Genomic DNA, 13,756 nt, shown 5'->3' on the forward strand with positions numbered 1-13,756 from the left:
GACTGTACAACAGGATATAATCGATATCGTCTCCTAGTGTAATTGCTAGATGGCGCTAGTCATTTTCACTTTACTTCATTTTACATAATTAGGTTGTACGTATGTATACAATATTATGTTCGGATCCTTTTCTATCCCGTTAAGAATTATCTTGATTATTAAACTTGCCCAGTCTGTTGTATAGTCCACTTAAACTTTCTATCCAACCGGATATATAACGCAGACGGAGACACGGTCAATAGGAAGAATTACAATCAATAAAAATCTTTCATACAGGTAATAATAATTATATTTTATTTATATACTAGCTTTTGCTCGCGGCTCCGCCCGCGTTATAAAGTTATTCAGGCTAAAGTTTTCCGTTATAAAAATAGTAGTTTCCCGGGAGCCTATGTTCTTCCCAGGGTCTCAAACTGTCTCCATACCAAATTTCATCTTAATACGTTAGGTAGTTTTTGAGTTTAACACGTTAAGGCAGACAGATGCAGCGGGGGACTTTGTTATATTATTTAGAACTTTTTAAGTGAAACAATCCCGTCATACATAATTGTTGCATAACTTTAACCGTTTACGCAGCGCAGGCAACGGAAGCTCTCAAAACTCATAATTTTCCCCGTTTTTGCAACATGTTTCATTACTGCTCCGCTCCTATTGGTCATAGCATGATGATATATAGCCTATAGCACTCCAGGAACAAAGGGCTATCCAACACAAAAAGATTTTTTCAGTTCAAACCGGTAGTTCCTGAGATTAGCCATTACTGCTCCGCTCCTATTGGTCATAGCGTGATGATATATAGCTTATAGCGGTCCACAAATAAAGGGCTATCCAACACAAAACGAATTTTTCAGTTGAAACCGGTAATTCCTGAGATTAGCCATTACTGCTCCGCTCCTATTGGTCATAGCGTTATGATATATAACTATGAGCACTCCACAAACAAAGGACTATTCAACACAAAAATATTTTTTCAGTTCGAATCGGTAGTTCCTGAGATTAGCCATTACTGCTCCGCTCCTATTGAATATAGCGTGATAATATATAGCCTATAGCTCTCCACGAACAAAGGGCTATCCAACGCAAAAAGAATTTTTCAGTTTGGACCGGTAGTTCCTGAGATTAGCCATTACTGCTCCGCTCCTATTGGTCATAGCGTGATGATATATAGCTTATAGCGGTCCACAAATAAAGGGCTATCCAACACAAAACGAATTTTTCAGTTGAAACCGGTAGTTCCTGAGATTAGCCATTACTGCTCCGTTCCTATTGGGTATAGCGTGATGATATATAGCCTATAGCACTCCACGAATAAAGGGCTATCCAACGCAAAAAGAATTTTTCAGTTTGGACCGGTAGTTCCTGAGATTAGCCATTACTGCCCCGCTCCTATTGGGTATAGCGTGATGATATATAGCCTATAGCACTCCACGAACAAAGGGCTATCCAACGCAAAAAGAATTTTTCAGTTTGAACCGGTAGTTCCTGAGATTAGCCATTACTGCCCCGCTCCTATTGGGTATAGCGTGATGATATATAGCCTATAGCACTCCATGAACAAAGGACTATCCAACGCAAAAAGAATTTTTCAGTTTGGACCGGTAGTTCCTGAGATTAGCGCGTTCAAACAAACAAACAAACAAACAAACAAACTCTTCAGCTTTATATAATAGTATAGATAGTGGAGACTCGATTAACCTGTCCTCTGTTATATCGATTACCATGAGGTACGAATACCCATGAGAGTTATATGATACTTTTTATGAATAAGCATTAAAGCGGGTGGAACAACGAACACAAGATTTTTAATAATGAGTACTAAAAACTATTTTCTTCAAAGATTTTAAACTTTTGGAATGCTTTACGACAATGATTAGACTGGTTAATCGAATCTTTACATTAGTATTACATAATTACGAGCATAGACTTTTTATTACGAGTATAAACATAAACAACTATCAGTTGTCAACGTTTCCAGCGGTAGCCACCAAACAGACTCAATACAATGTGGTGGAACCAGTTTTTGCGCTTAATCTCGCGCTCGTATTTCACGTCTGTGCGGAACGCGCGCCACTCTTCGCGCTTCTGAGAGTCTTTAGGTCCATAAGTAGGCTTTTTGCGGAATGATCTCTTTACGGTCTGTAACAATTACAAATACAATAACAATTTTATTATCTCATTATCTAGTGGCAAGAAACTACTTAGGTAGTGAAACTAAAATTGTGTAAGTTTATTTTACTTTAACAAATATAGGTAATTAAAAACTGCTCAAAATAGTGATAGGCGCAGCACTTCTTAAATTACAGTGTGTTTAATAATGTACTAAAATAAGATTGCTAGGGAATTCACACTTTTACGCATTTGTACAGACGCGTGCGCGCACAAAAGGATTTTGACATTACCAGTGCTAATGTGTAGGTACTAAGTACGGTAATTTTGGTGAGATCTAGATATTAGTTATACCACGCTTAATATCGTTTGATGTATGCCACATTCATGTAGAATTGCTAAATTACTAAAAGGAACTAGATTTTAGATAGCCCAATACTGCAAGGAAACACTACAGCCGGAAATTCTTAATAAATTTTAAATAAACAAAACACCTACTGGAACATACTTTTTCTATAATTTATTGTTGAATAATCATCATCATTGGCAATTAACAACTACGTGACATAATTAAGAAGCGTTCGTTGAAAATTTGAGACCCGATGTGCACCATCGCGCCGGTGACTTCTCAAACCGATTCGAGCCGGAAACACACGACTGCAATTTTGGCAGCACGTTTATATATCTGTATGTATGTAATAATAAAAATTCAATTAACCTTACCTCAAGCCAGCTATCTGATCTGTATTTCCAGAATGACATTCCCATAAAATAGGAATCAACGCAATTCCTGTATATTGCAGAACATAACCGGCGACTGTAAAAACAAATTGCATAACTTTAATGGTAGTCACGACTTGACTTCAACCCAGTATCTTATGAAATAAAAGGAAATCGTTAAGTTACTGGAGTACTGAATTTGAAAATTGATAAAGTACTATATAGCTCGAGACTGATTTCATGCGATCTATAACCTTTTTCCATAATATAAGTCCGTTCCTTAACGTTTCCGGGAAAAAAGATATAGACATCATTTGTAACTCGCATATTATGTGTCACCTCTAATCCTACTCTATAAAATAACTCAAAACATGTTGCGTGAAGTCATCCAAAATTTTGATGAGCGAAGCGATTCGCCTTTAGAGAATTTAATTTTTATTTTAATACACAATAAATTAAGTTTAACGAACTTAATAGAGAAAGAAGAAACTTATAGAAAAAGTACATACTGTATGCTGCTTGTGGGTATTGGTAAACACCGCCAAACAGTAGATCATTCGTGGTGACGAGTGCGTAAATGAAAACGATCACCATCATGATCGGAGTTATGATTGCCCAACAGATTCTCCAATAAAATGAGATTTTTATACGCAACATAAACTCGACATCGAGGCATAAATTCTCCAGGCCTTGGGGATAAGAAATTATAGATATTGTAATTACATATTGTAAAAAGAATAAATATTTTGTATTTTAATTATATATAATCAAAGTCAACTCAGGCCGGCCGGTGAATGCTGTGCGAACGACCATACTAGAGGTCACAAAATATTTTACCTTATTTATGAAAACAAAAAAGTTTATTACAATAAGCTAAAAACAAATGGGGCTTAAAGGAACAAAATTAATTAGACTCACAGCTGTCTCAAAAATTAATGTGCTGTTTTAAAATCTCACCGTATATCCAGAAGACACCGATAGTTTCAGTAATAGCAGCAAACAATCTCATGAATGTACCTCCGTAATAGTCCACGAGTTCCAATATGTACTGACCCCCCTAAAATCACTAATGACATTTTAATTTTCATTTAAAACTATATATTTGAGAACACACAACGTGATAGAAAATGTGTGTTGCATTAACTGTACATTAGAACAATAAAGGCAGAGAGAATTTTTTTGGATGCATCATCAACGGGGTCATTATCATCATCATACACCATCATCCTTTTAACGATTTACAGCCTACCTCCGGCTTAATAACTGCAACAGACCGACATGGGATGGGGAAATTGCCAAGGAAGGGTGAAGGAAGGAATATTCCCAGGAAGTTAGGAGGTTAAAAGGGTTGAGATATGTCCCTGGGAAAGGGTTGCACAATAAAGACAACGCCTTCGCACATAAATATAGGTACTTGAGTTTGAATAATATTTGAGAACTATGACATAAATTGGAAAAGCTTAGCATATTTGATTTTTTCCTTACCGGCGTAACATAAATCAGACCAACAAGAAAACCGACTGTGCAGGTCGCGGAAGACATGTAGATTGTTGGCACACGGGGGAACGTGTCCAGTAGTATAGTATTTAATGTGGATAATGAAGCCACACCAGATCCGACTCCTAATACGGCCATCATTAAAAAGAAGAGAACCGCGAAAAGCTGAAATAAACGGCATTTATAGAATAATCTCTGCCCGAATTAAATTAGAAATGTTAGAATATTTTAAGTCCTTTCTTTAACCTCTATTAGGATTGTTAGCCTGACAAAAGTCGGCTTATAAAACCACACCGGACTTTTGGGTGAACGCTTTAGGCACTCGCAACAAGGATCGCATTAATAAATACTTCACAATGGTAAAATATTTGTATTTAATGTGCCAATTTACTTGCGGTACGAAAGGTGACTGTGCGATCGCATCTGGGTACGAAATGAAGGCCAGACTGGTGCCGCCGGTTCCAATGACTTGGCCCACATCATCGTAATTCAACTGGTAGGCCAAATTACCCAGCACTCCGAATATAGTTATGCCAGAAATCAAACTCGTAAACGTATCCAAGGTGGTCACGATCATCGAATCTCTGGAAATAATATAAAATTCATTGATTATTATTGGCGCATAATATGTTGTTCTTTTTTTAAATGATTCGAGAGAGAGATTTATATTCATTATCGATATTAGTTTAGGACACAGTATTACATTCGAGTTGTTTTATATAAAGGTGGCCGGAAGTTAGGAATTTTTGTATCCGTCCATCCCCCACCTCCAACGGTTTGTTAAACTAAACATATCGATGTTTAGTTTGGTTATAAGTGTCATATAATATTTTGCGATGAAATTATATGTTAAGTTAGAACCTCATTACTGTATAATTTTGCGTTATTAGTTTTATTTATCAAGGAAAACGCATTTCCCACTACCACCCAACTAGGCTCAACTGGGCAGTGGGATCATGTATTATAGAACTGTATTAAATTCTGTTTTCCGACACACTCGGCTCTCTATCTCGCATTTATCAGACACTACGTTCCGGTTTCAAGGACATTGTAATTTGTAACTAGTGTACCTACTCGACATAATAAGACTTAACATCTCATGTCTCAGGATGGCGAGCGCAGTGGAATACCAAACAATACTTTGTAATTCAAGGTGTTGGTGGGATGTTGTTTTCATTGTTTATGGGAGGCGGTCGTATCGCTTACCATCAGGCGAACAGCAAGCTCGTCTCGTCATTCAAAGCAATAAAAAACAACCTAAACCTTCCTCAAAAATTGAAGAATTGTTTTTAAAATTGTTGATACTTATTGAAAATTAGTATATAGACTTATAAATGACAGTTAAATGTAAAACTCACAATCCTCATACATGGGAGCAGTAAAAGTCGTAAATATGTAACGAACCTGTAAACATTTTGTGTAAACTTGTTGTATGACGCAAACATGATAAGAGTTCCAGAGCAAACGGAGATAGAGAAAAATGCTTGAGTAACTGCCGCATACCACACCTGAAAAGTATAAAAAAAAAGAATATTATTTGAAAATTGTTAGAAAATTATATGCAATTCGAGTGAATGTTAAGACCTTACCTTAATTTCTAGTATCTTGGCCCAAACGGGTGTTATGAAAAAAAGGATACCTTTACCCGCTCCGGGTAATGTAACTGCCCTGTTAAAATAATGAGCAATTTAAAGAAATTAATAAATAAAAATACGAAAAGGACTTTTGTAACAAATCTTTGGACAGATATTATATGAATATTTTTGTTCAAGATCAAACTGTGCTAAAACTCAAATACCAAGTATATAAAAAGTATATATCATATGTATTTATAAGCTTGATTCCTTAATAAACATGAATAATTAAATAAAAAATGTAACCCACCTAATCAACAAAATGAAAATCACGACATATGGGAACAACGCTAAGAAATATGCCGCTTTTCCAGAGCTTTTCACACCACGAGAAACGATTAGAAAAATAAAAAACCACGACGCAAAGAGGCACAATGTTAGATCCCATAGAGGTGCGCCTGAAACAAAAATATAGCAAATTATACAAAATTTTAAATCTTTTAGCTGTTGAGGGTTCGATCTACGCAGAAATGGCTCAGTGTCTTGGAGTCTAATTAAATGTAGAACAAGATGTTAGGCTTGTGCATACTACGTAGATCGGAACGTAAACAGAAAAAAAATTAATATTGTAAAATGTAGGTATATAATACTTATAACATTGAGTTTTCTGACGACGAACACCTCATTCCCCCCGGTAACCATCAAATCTACAAAGTCTTCGAAACCTCGGGAGAAACATATAATATAGAAAATATTGTTTAATTTTTACTTCTTTTAATTATAGAAAATAACTGGGTCGTCGTTGAACAGTTTTATTAATATTGACGATACTCACCAATTCCATCGTGAATGCCGTCAGGCTGGCGTAGAACCGTCTGCCTAAAATGATATTACAAAATTTAAAGATGTATATTTAATAATTTGAAAGTGCTTTACAAAAATTTGAAATTATAAATTAGTAAAAAGCCATTAATCAAGGTAGTCTGTAGGCTATTTAACGTCATACTATCACCAATAGGAAAGGAGCATCAATGAAAAATGCAAAAAAACAGGAAAAAAAATATACTTTATGATAACTTATGTTGCGTCACTGCGTGCGCTGCGTAAACGGTTAAACGCAACATGTATGAGGGAATTACGTCACTTAAAACGTTCTACAAACATAATATTATAAAATAAAGTCCCCCGCCGCATCTGTCTGCCTGTATAGATTAAACGTACCTAATAGATACTAATTATTCGAGATAATTAAACAGTATGCACGTAAAAAAAATACGAAAATTTTTACCGTCTAAAACCACAAAAAGAAAATATTTCCATTAACTGGTTATATACTGGATACCAATTTTCTTTATACTATTGTTAATTTACTTAACTAGCTTACCTAGCATTTTTTAAATGTGTGATGCTATTTATTGTTATATATACATAGAAAAATTACCCCGATACGAATCGATATCGACACATTGTAATTACTTTAAAAAATCTTAATTTATTTAATTTGATTTGTTACTATTTTCTTTAACTTAAAAATCTTACGCCTTAACCTAGTTATGAAAATTATAATTCACGTAACGACTCATCAGAACAGAGGATACTGTGCCTCGAGCAGAGTCGAGGCGCCATTTTAATTAAGCACCGACTCCAAAATTGGTAACCAGTATATATCTGTTAAGTATGTGAAAATATTTTTTTGGTTTTGAGTGGTTTTTGAAGATGGTAAAATTTTTGTAAAAAATATTTATAAATAACTAATACTCAAGGCAATTATAAATTATAATGTAAAGCCACATTAGCAACCCGACCCAGAATTGATTTAAGAATTTCCTTCCTTGGTCCGACACGAAGAATATATAAAGTAGACGGAATTCAGAAAGCGCATCCGTGAAAGTGCAGCGTCATTGTTTGCAAATTTTATGCCAATTTTAGATGAGACGCAAATAAAATAGTTAAATTATTCATCTACTTACGTAAAGTAATACTCAGCACTGCTTCTAGCTTTCCCACCAAATTCAGATTCGTTTGCGGCATGGCCCGAGGGAACGCAGTTCACCCATTCTGGCTGACATACAGCCCATGGGAGGGTTGAATTAAAACTAACAGCTAAATAGTAAAGGCAAAGAGCTATTATCGAGACGTAATAAGAGAGTACGTATGAAGTACCGAGAGCCTGTGCGTATCCAGTGCCTAAAACAAAAACATTCGAAATTATAATCATTGAAGCAAGGTTGTAGGTCCCTAACAACATTGTACGTCCCTATACCGTTTGTTGTTATAGCATAACAGCTATTTAACTTGAAAGAAAGAAATGTTTAAAGTCATTGATAACACTATAATCAAAAACAAAAATATTTTGTAGCTCTTTTTAGTTTTTTTTAATTCAAAACTTGTTTTAGCGTTTTATAGCCCATTAATAAAGGAAGGATATAGATTATATAACATCAAGCCTGGAACAATGAAAGCGGGGTTACGCAACAAATTTATACGAAAAATTTACTCTTCAAAATTCAAAAAAATATATTATATAACAAAAGCCCCCGCTATACTTCTCTGTCTGCCTGTCTGAATACAATAAACTCAAAAACGACCCTGCGGACTTCGATGAAATTTGTTTGGTAAGAAGATCGTTTGAGACCCCGGGAAAGAAAGACATAGGCTACTTTCTATTATTAGGGAAATATATAGCAGGTCTTTTATCCCGGAAAAACTTTTCACGTGGGCGGAGTCGTGAGCAAAAGTATAATAATAGAACCTAAGAATTCCTTGCACCACTGTTACCATATTTATTTTTAGTTTTCTTTATGTTGTGTTTCAGTCGTTATTATAATATTTCTTAAATGCTGGATGTCTTGACCGCCTCAAACAAGTGTTACTTTATATGTTTTTCGAAACTTATTGTAATGTACAAAATAAAGAAATAACTATTGAGTGTCCTATAATAATAAATAATTAAAAATAAAATAATATGGAATAAATTGAAGATAAATTTATGTACGGTTATATAACATTAGGAAATAATAAATAAAACCATAAAAGCCAAAGTAGCTAAAATCATTACTGATCTGTTTTTAATGAGTGGAAGTAAAGATTAGTATATTAATTATTATAAGCTTAGATTACATAGGTATTTTTTTTTTTCACTCAGCTTATTTCTGTTTACAGAGTAGTAGAATGAACTTATAGCCAATACGCCGTGTTAGTCTTATATTCCTATCTTTTACTGTATCTACTGTGTATGTAGGGTAAGTACTGTGAGTAAACTATGAAAGGAATGTTGCTTACCTTTCATGGCAGGGGACATGGCCCATATTTTAACACCATTTGAATTACTGAATTGGCCAAGAACAGTCTCTAAGTAATACATAGGTTTACCTATTACTAATAATACTATGATATAAGGTATGAGGAAAGCTCCACCACCATTTTGATATGCCACAAATGGAAATCTCCAAACGTTTCCTAAACCAACCGAAGTGGCAATACATGACATCAAAAATTCAAGTTGATTATCCCAGTACGGTCTCTCGTTGGCAGGTTTATTATTCTGGAAAAAAGATTTTATTTGCAATTAAATTAAAACAAAATATGGATTATCTATATAGGGTATGATGGAGTGAGATGGACGTACAGAAGAGATAACCAGTCCATAAAATTACATATCCACTCACTATATAAATAAATAAATAAAATAAATATATGGAACTAATTATTCGTTGGTTCACTTCGTGCAGTGCGTAAACATTAATACGAGGTTAAAGTTTTTATGACATTTGCATTAAATATTTTGGTGATAAAACATTTAATTTTAACGTGACTGGTCGAATGTAGAAAACCTAACAGAAGCCGGGCAAGCCAGATCGTTTAATTTGGCCGGATGCGCCTTCAAAAGGATATGTCCGTCTTTATCCGCACGCCTTGCAACGCTGTTTACAAATAATATTATTGAAGGTGGTCTATAAATTATGCGGCTGTGTCCTTTTGATTGCTGCTAAGTGAATGGGTCCAAACGCTTCTTGATACGGACACGGTAAAGTGAAACCATTAAGCCGAGTGAGGTCTAAATAGAGTATCAAGTGGCGACTGATGAGAGTCAACTATCTGTCACCAGTCGACATTAGTATGCCGGCCTGTTTAATAAGCCTAGGCCTAAGCCTAAGCTTAGTTCAAAATAATTAAAGTTATGATACCAAAATATATGTTGGTTCCTGAGGTCACTGTATAGAAATCTAGGCTAGTAAACGAATAAATTACTTACTTTGCTTTCAGTTAGCATATCTGGTGTCTTTTCGGAACCCTTAACAGGGCCCAGATTTCGTGAGTTCGCATTGTGAGGTTCGAATTCTATATTTATTTGTCCGTCATTTTCAGCCTTTAAGGCTTTTCTTAGTTCCTAAACAAAGACAAAACACATTTTTTTTTAAATATCCATATTTCTTAAATCGTTTAGACTAATAGAAAACTACCATTTCACGAGTGTTGGTGTCCGAATACAACAGCTAACGTTTTCGAGTTACTGACAGAAATACTGCAATTCCTAATAAAATATATCGTAAAGATTTAAATTACTCAGATAATGTGCAGGAGTATCTTATTTATCGATGATTAAACAACGCATGCCATGCCGATGCTAAAGAACGATCTTATTATTATATTTATTTAAACTCTATTGTACATCAAAACCGTAAAGAAAAGTAAATATACAACAGAGGTGATGATATAACAGGAAGTACAAATGGCGGTCTTATGGCTATCTTATAATAATTACTTATAATTACTTGTGTATAAGTAATTATGCTCACGGGTTCGCCAGCATACAAGAGTATTCCGGGATTAAAGTCCCGCTATATATTTTCAGGGATAGAGAGTAGCCTATGTCTCCTTCCAAAGGTCGCAATAAATGCGCTATTGTTTGGCACACAGTACACCCCGCGCCCGCCGTCTTCCGTCAACCGGGACAAAACATACGGCCCTCCAGCCGCTGTACCTCCGCTTTTTAAATCTGATATCTTCTAAGATATCTATTTTAATGAATTCTGTTAAGGACAGTTTTGATCTACATTCATTAATGTACAACGTATATAATGTATTTAATTGGGTAAGGCATAAGTAAAACTGTGTAATATAAAACAGCTTTGCAAAAACACATATTTTATTATGTGTAAAAGATAAAAATGGTTACTACGGTTAATCCTTTAGAGATAAATATATACCATCCCGTTACCATTACCGCGTACCATTTTAACTCCTGTCATTCCTCAAACTTTCACATTTGACGTTGATTTAGATTCTGAGCCACAGCCTGGACCATCGAAGAAATGTCGATTAGAGTAGCTAGCTAATAACTGATTAAAAATATTATGATGTCGAGGATTACCTTATAAGCAAGATGTCCGGGGAGTAGGCCTACTGGGGATACCACGTAAAAAACACGCCTACAAACTCTCCCGCATAGGTGGCGGGGAAAAGAGTCAGGAATGAGTAAGTAAAGTTGTACAAATTTAACAAACATTTTTTAAGAATATATTTACAATCAAAAAAATCATCGGATTCTCATGAGCATTTACGAACCCGGTAAACTTTGGAGCGCTGTAACAGCGTTTTAAATGAATGAAATTTAATAATATTATAGGGAAGATTTTTCCACAAAAGATCATCTACAAGATTGGTCTGTGGTATATTTTTGTATCTATATATATAAAATCAATTGCTGTTCGTTAGTCTCGCTAAAACTCGAGAACGGCTGAACGGATTTATCTTATCTTGGTCTTGAATTATTCGTGGAGGTCTAGGGAAGATTTAAAAGGTGAGAAAAATTCGAATAATTGCCGGGAAAATCCTCAAAACAGCATTTTTCTATTTCCCATACAAACGTTTTCTAACTAATACGTAGAGTCAATTTGTAATTTATTACCGCTGCATAAAGTTCAAATTCGCGTGCGCGTTGGAGGATCTAATATCGCGTTCTGAAACTCAACAAAAGTGAAAGTGAATCGCGAACGCGACAAAATTGCATAGTCTCAAAATACATAGTACATAAATAGTGGTCGGCTTCGAGAAACTCAATTTTAGCTAACTTCAGTTGTTAATATAATATATAACTCAAAGGTGACTGACAGTGATATATCAAGGAACAGCCCAAACCATTGGACGGATCGGGCTAAGACTTTTCATGCATAAAGCTACTATGACGTAGGCATCCCCTAAGAAAGGATTTTGATAAATTCTACCCTTAAGGGGATAAAATAGGGGATGAAAGTTTGTATAAATGTTCTTAGATTTTCGACTGATTGAACTGAAATTATAGATTGGGGATAAAATTAGTTTGAACCTATAAGTACCGGGAAAATATGTAGCAAGACTTTTATCAAACAGTGGAATTTTATCCTGGAAAACACCTTCACGCGGGCGAAGCCGCGAGCAAAAGCTAGTAATGTATAAAAAAAAAGTAATAGAGCAAAAAAGAATTTTTTTATAAAAAAAATCTGACTTTTTTTATAACTTCTTTAATCTATATCTATACTATTATATAAAGCTGAAGAGTTTGTTTGTTTGTTTGTTTGAACGCGCTTATCTCAGGAACTACCGGTCCAAACTGAAAAATTCTTTTTGCGTTGGATAGCCCTTTGTTCGTGGAGTGCTATAGGCTATATATCATCACGCTATACCCAATAGGAGCGGGGCAGTAATGGCTAATCTCAGGAACTACCGGTCCAAACTGAAAAATTATTTTTGCGTTGGATAGCCCTTTGTTCGTGGAGTGCTATAGGCTATATATCATCACGCTATACCCAATAGGAGCGGGGCAGTAATGGCTAATCTCAGGACCTACCGGTCCAAACTGAAAAATTCTTTTTGCGTTGGATAGCCCTTTGTTCGTGGAGTGCTATAGGCTATATATCATCACGCTATACCCAATAGGAGCGGAGCAGTAATGGCTAATCTCAGGAACTACCGGTTTCAACTGAAAAATTCGTTTTGTGTTGGATAGCCCTTTATTTGTGGACCGCTATAAGCTATATATCATCACGCTATGACCAATAGGAGCGGAGCAGTAATGGCTAATCTCAGGAACTACCGGTTGGAACTGAAAAATCTTTTTGTGTTGGATAGCCCTTTGTTCCTGGAGTGCTATAGGCTATATATCATCACGCTATGACCAATAGGAGCGGAGCAGTAATGAAACATGTTGCAAAAACGGGGAATATTATGAGTTTTGAGAGCTTCCGTTGCCTGCGCTGCGTAAACGGTTAAAGTTATGCAACAATGATGTATGACGGGATTGTTTCATAAAAGTTCTAAATAATATAACAAAGTCCCCGCTGCATCTGTCTGCCTTAACGTGTTAAACTCAAAAACTACCTAACGTATTAAGATGAAATTTGGTATGGAGACAGTTTGAGACCCTGGGAAGAACATAGGCTCCCGGGAAACTGCTATTTTTATAACGGAAAACTTTAGCCTGAAAAACTTTATAACGCGGACGGAGCCGCGAGCAAAAGCTAGTATTTAATATAGGGCAAGAAGTTATATAAACATATTTGTAGGAAAACAATTAGCTACAAGTTATGGCTTTAAAATTTTTTTGTAAGACGCATAGTTGCCGAGATCTCGCGAAAAAGTGCTTTCACCCTTTTTCCAAGATGGTGGCCAGGGGACAAGGTTGGCGATCCCACAAACTTGAGGTTAAGCTTCTATTGACCCCCATATGGCCCAAAATAAAATTGCGTCCTCTATAAATGCAATATTCGGTCTTTAATTGTAACATTTCAATGGACTAATATACAATTCCGTAGTACCTACATTAATTAGATCTATCTCGTAAAGTTTAGATAGCGTCTGCAATTTAAGCGTAAAAAGTG

The 13,756-nt window shown here is 35.5% G+C and overlaps 1 protein-coding gene across 1 annotated transcript; it reads right to left on the reverse strand.

The window, feature by feature from the left end:
* Window positions 1–1,673: 1,673 nt before the first annotated feature.
* Window positions 1,674–10,403, reverse strand: LOC115451881 (sodium-dependent nutrient amino acid transporter 1). Its single transcript, XM_037445740.1, is given in 15 exon segments — window positions 1,674–2,136; window positions 2,830–2,876; window positions 2,879–2,923; window positions 3,336–3,515; window positions 3,784–3,883; window positions 4,312–4,488; window positions 4,715–4,907; window positions 5,728–5,831; window positions 5,913–5,991; window positions 6,208–6,355; window positions 6,733–6,776; window positions 7,868–8,084; window positions 9,180–9,441; window positions 10,153–10,287; window positions 10,361–10,403. Coding segments are annotated over 15 exon segments (1,908 nt in total). The 5' UTR covers window positions 10,364–10,403; the 3' UTR covers window positions 1,674–1,962.
* Window positions 10,404–13,756: the final 3,353 nt, after the last annotated feature.

The sequence above is a fragment of the Manduca sexta genome, unplaced genomic scaffold (genome assembly GCF_014839805.1).
Source record: "Manduca sexta isolate Smith_Timp_Sample1 unplaced genomic scaffold, JHU_Msex_v1.0 HiC_scaffold_2061, whole genome shotgun sequence".
Taxonomy (NCBI): Eukaryota; Metazoa; Arthropoda; class Insecta; order Lepidoptera; family Sphingidae; genus Manduca; species Manduca sexta.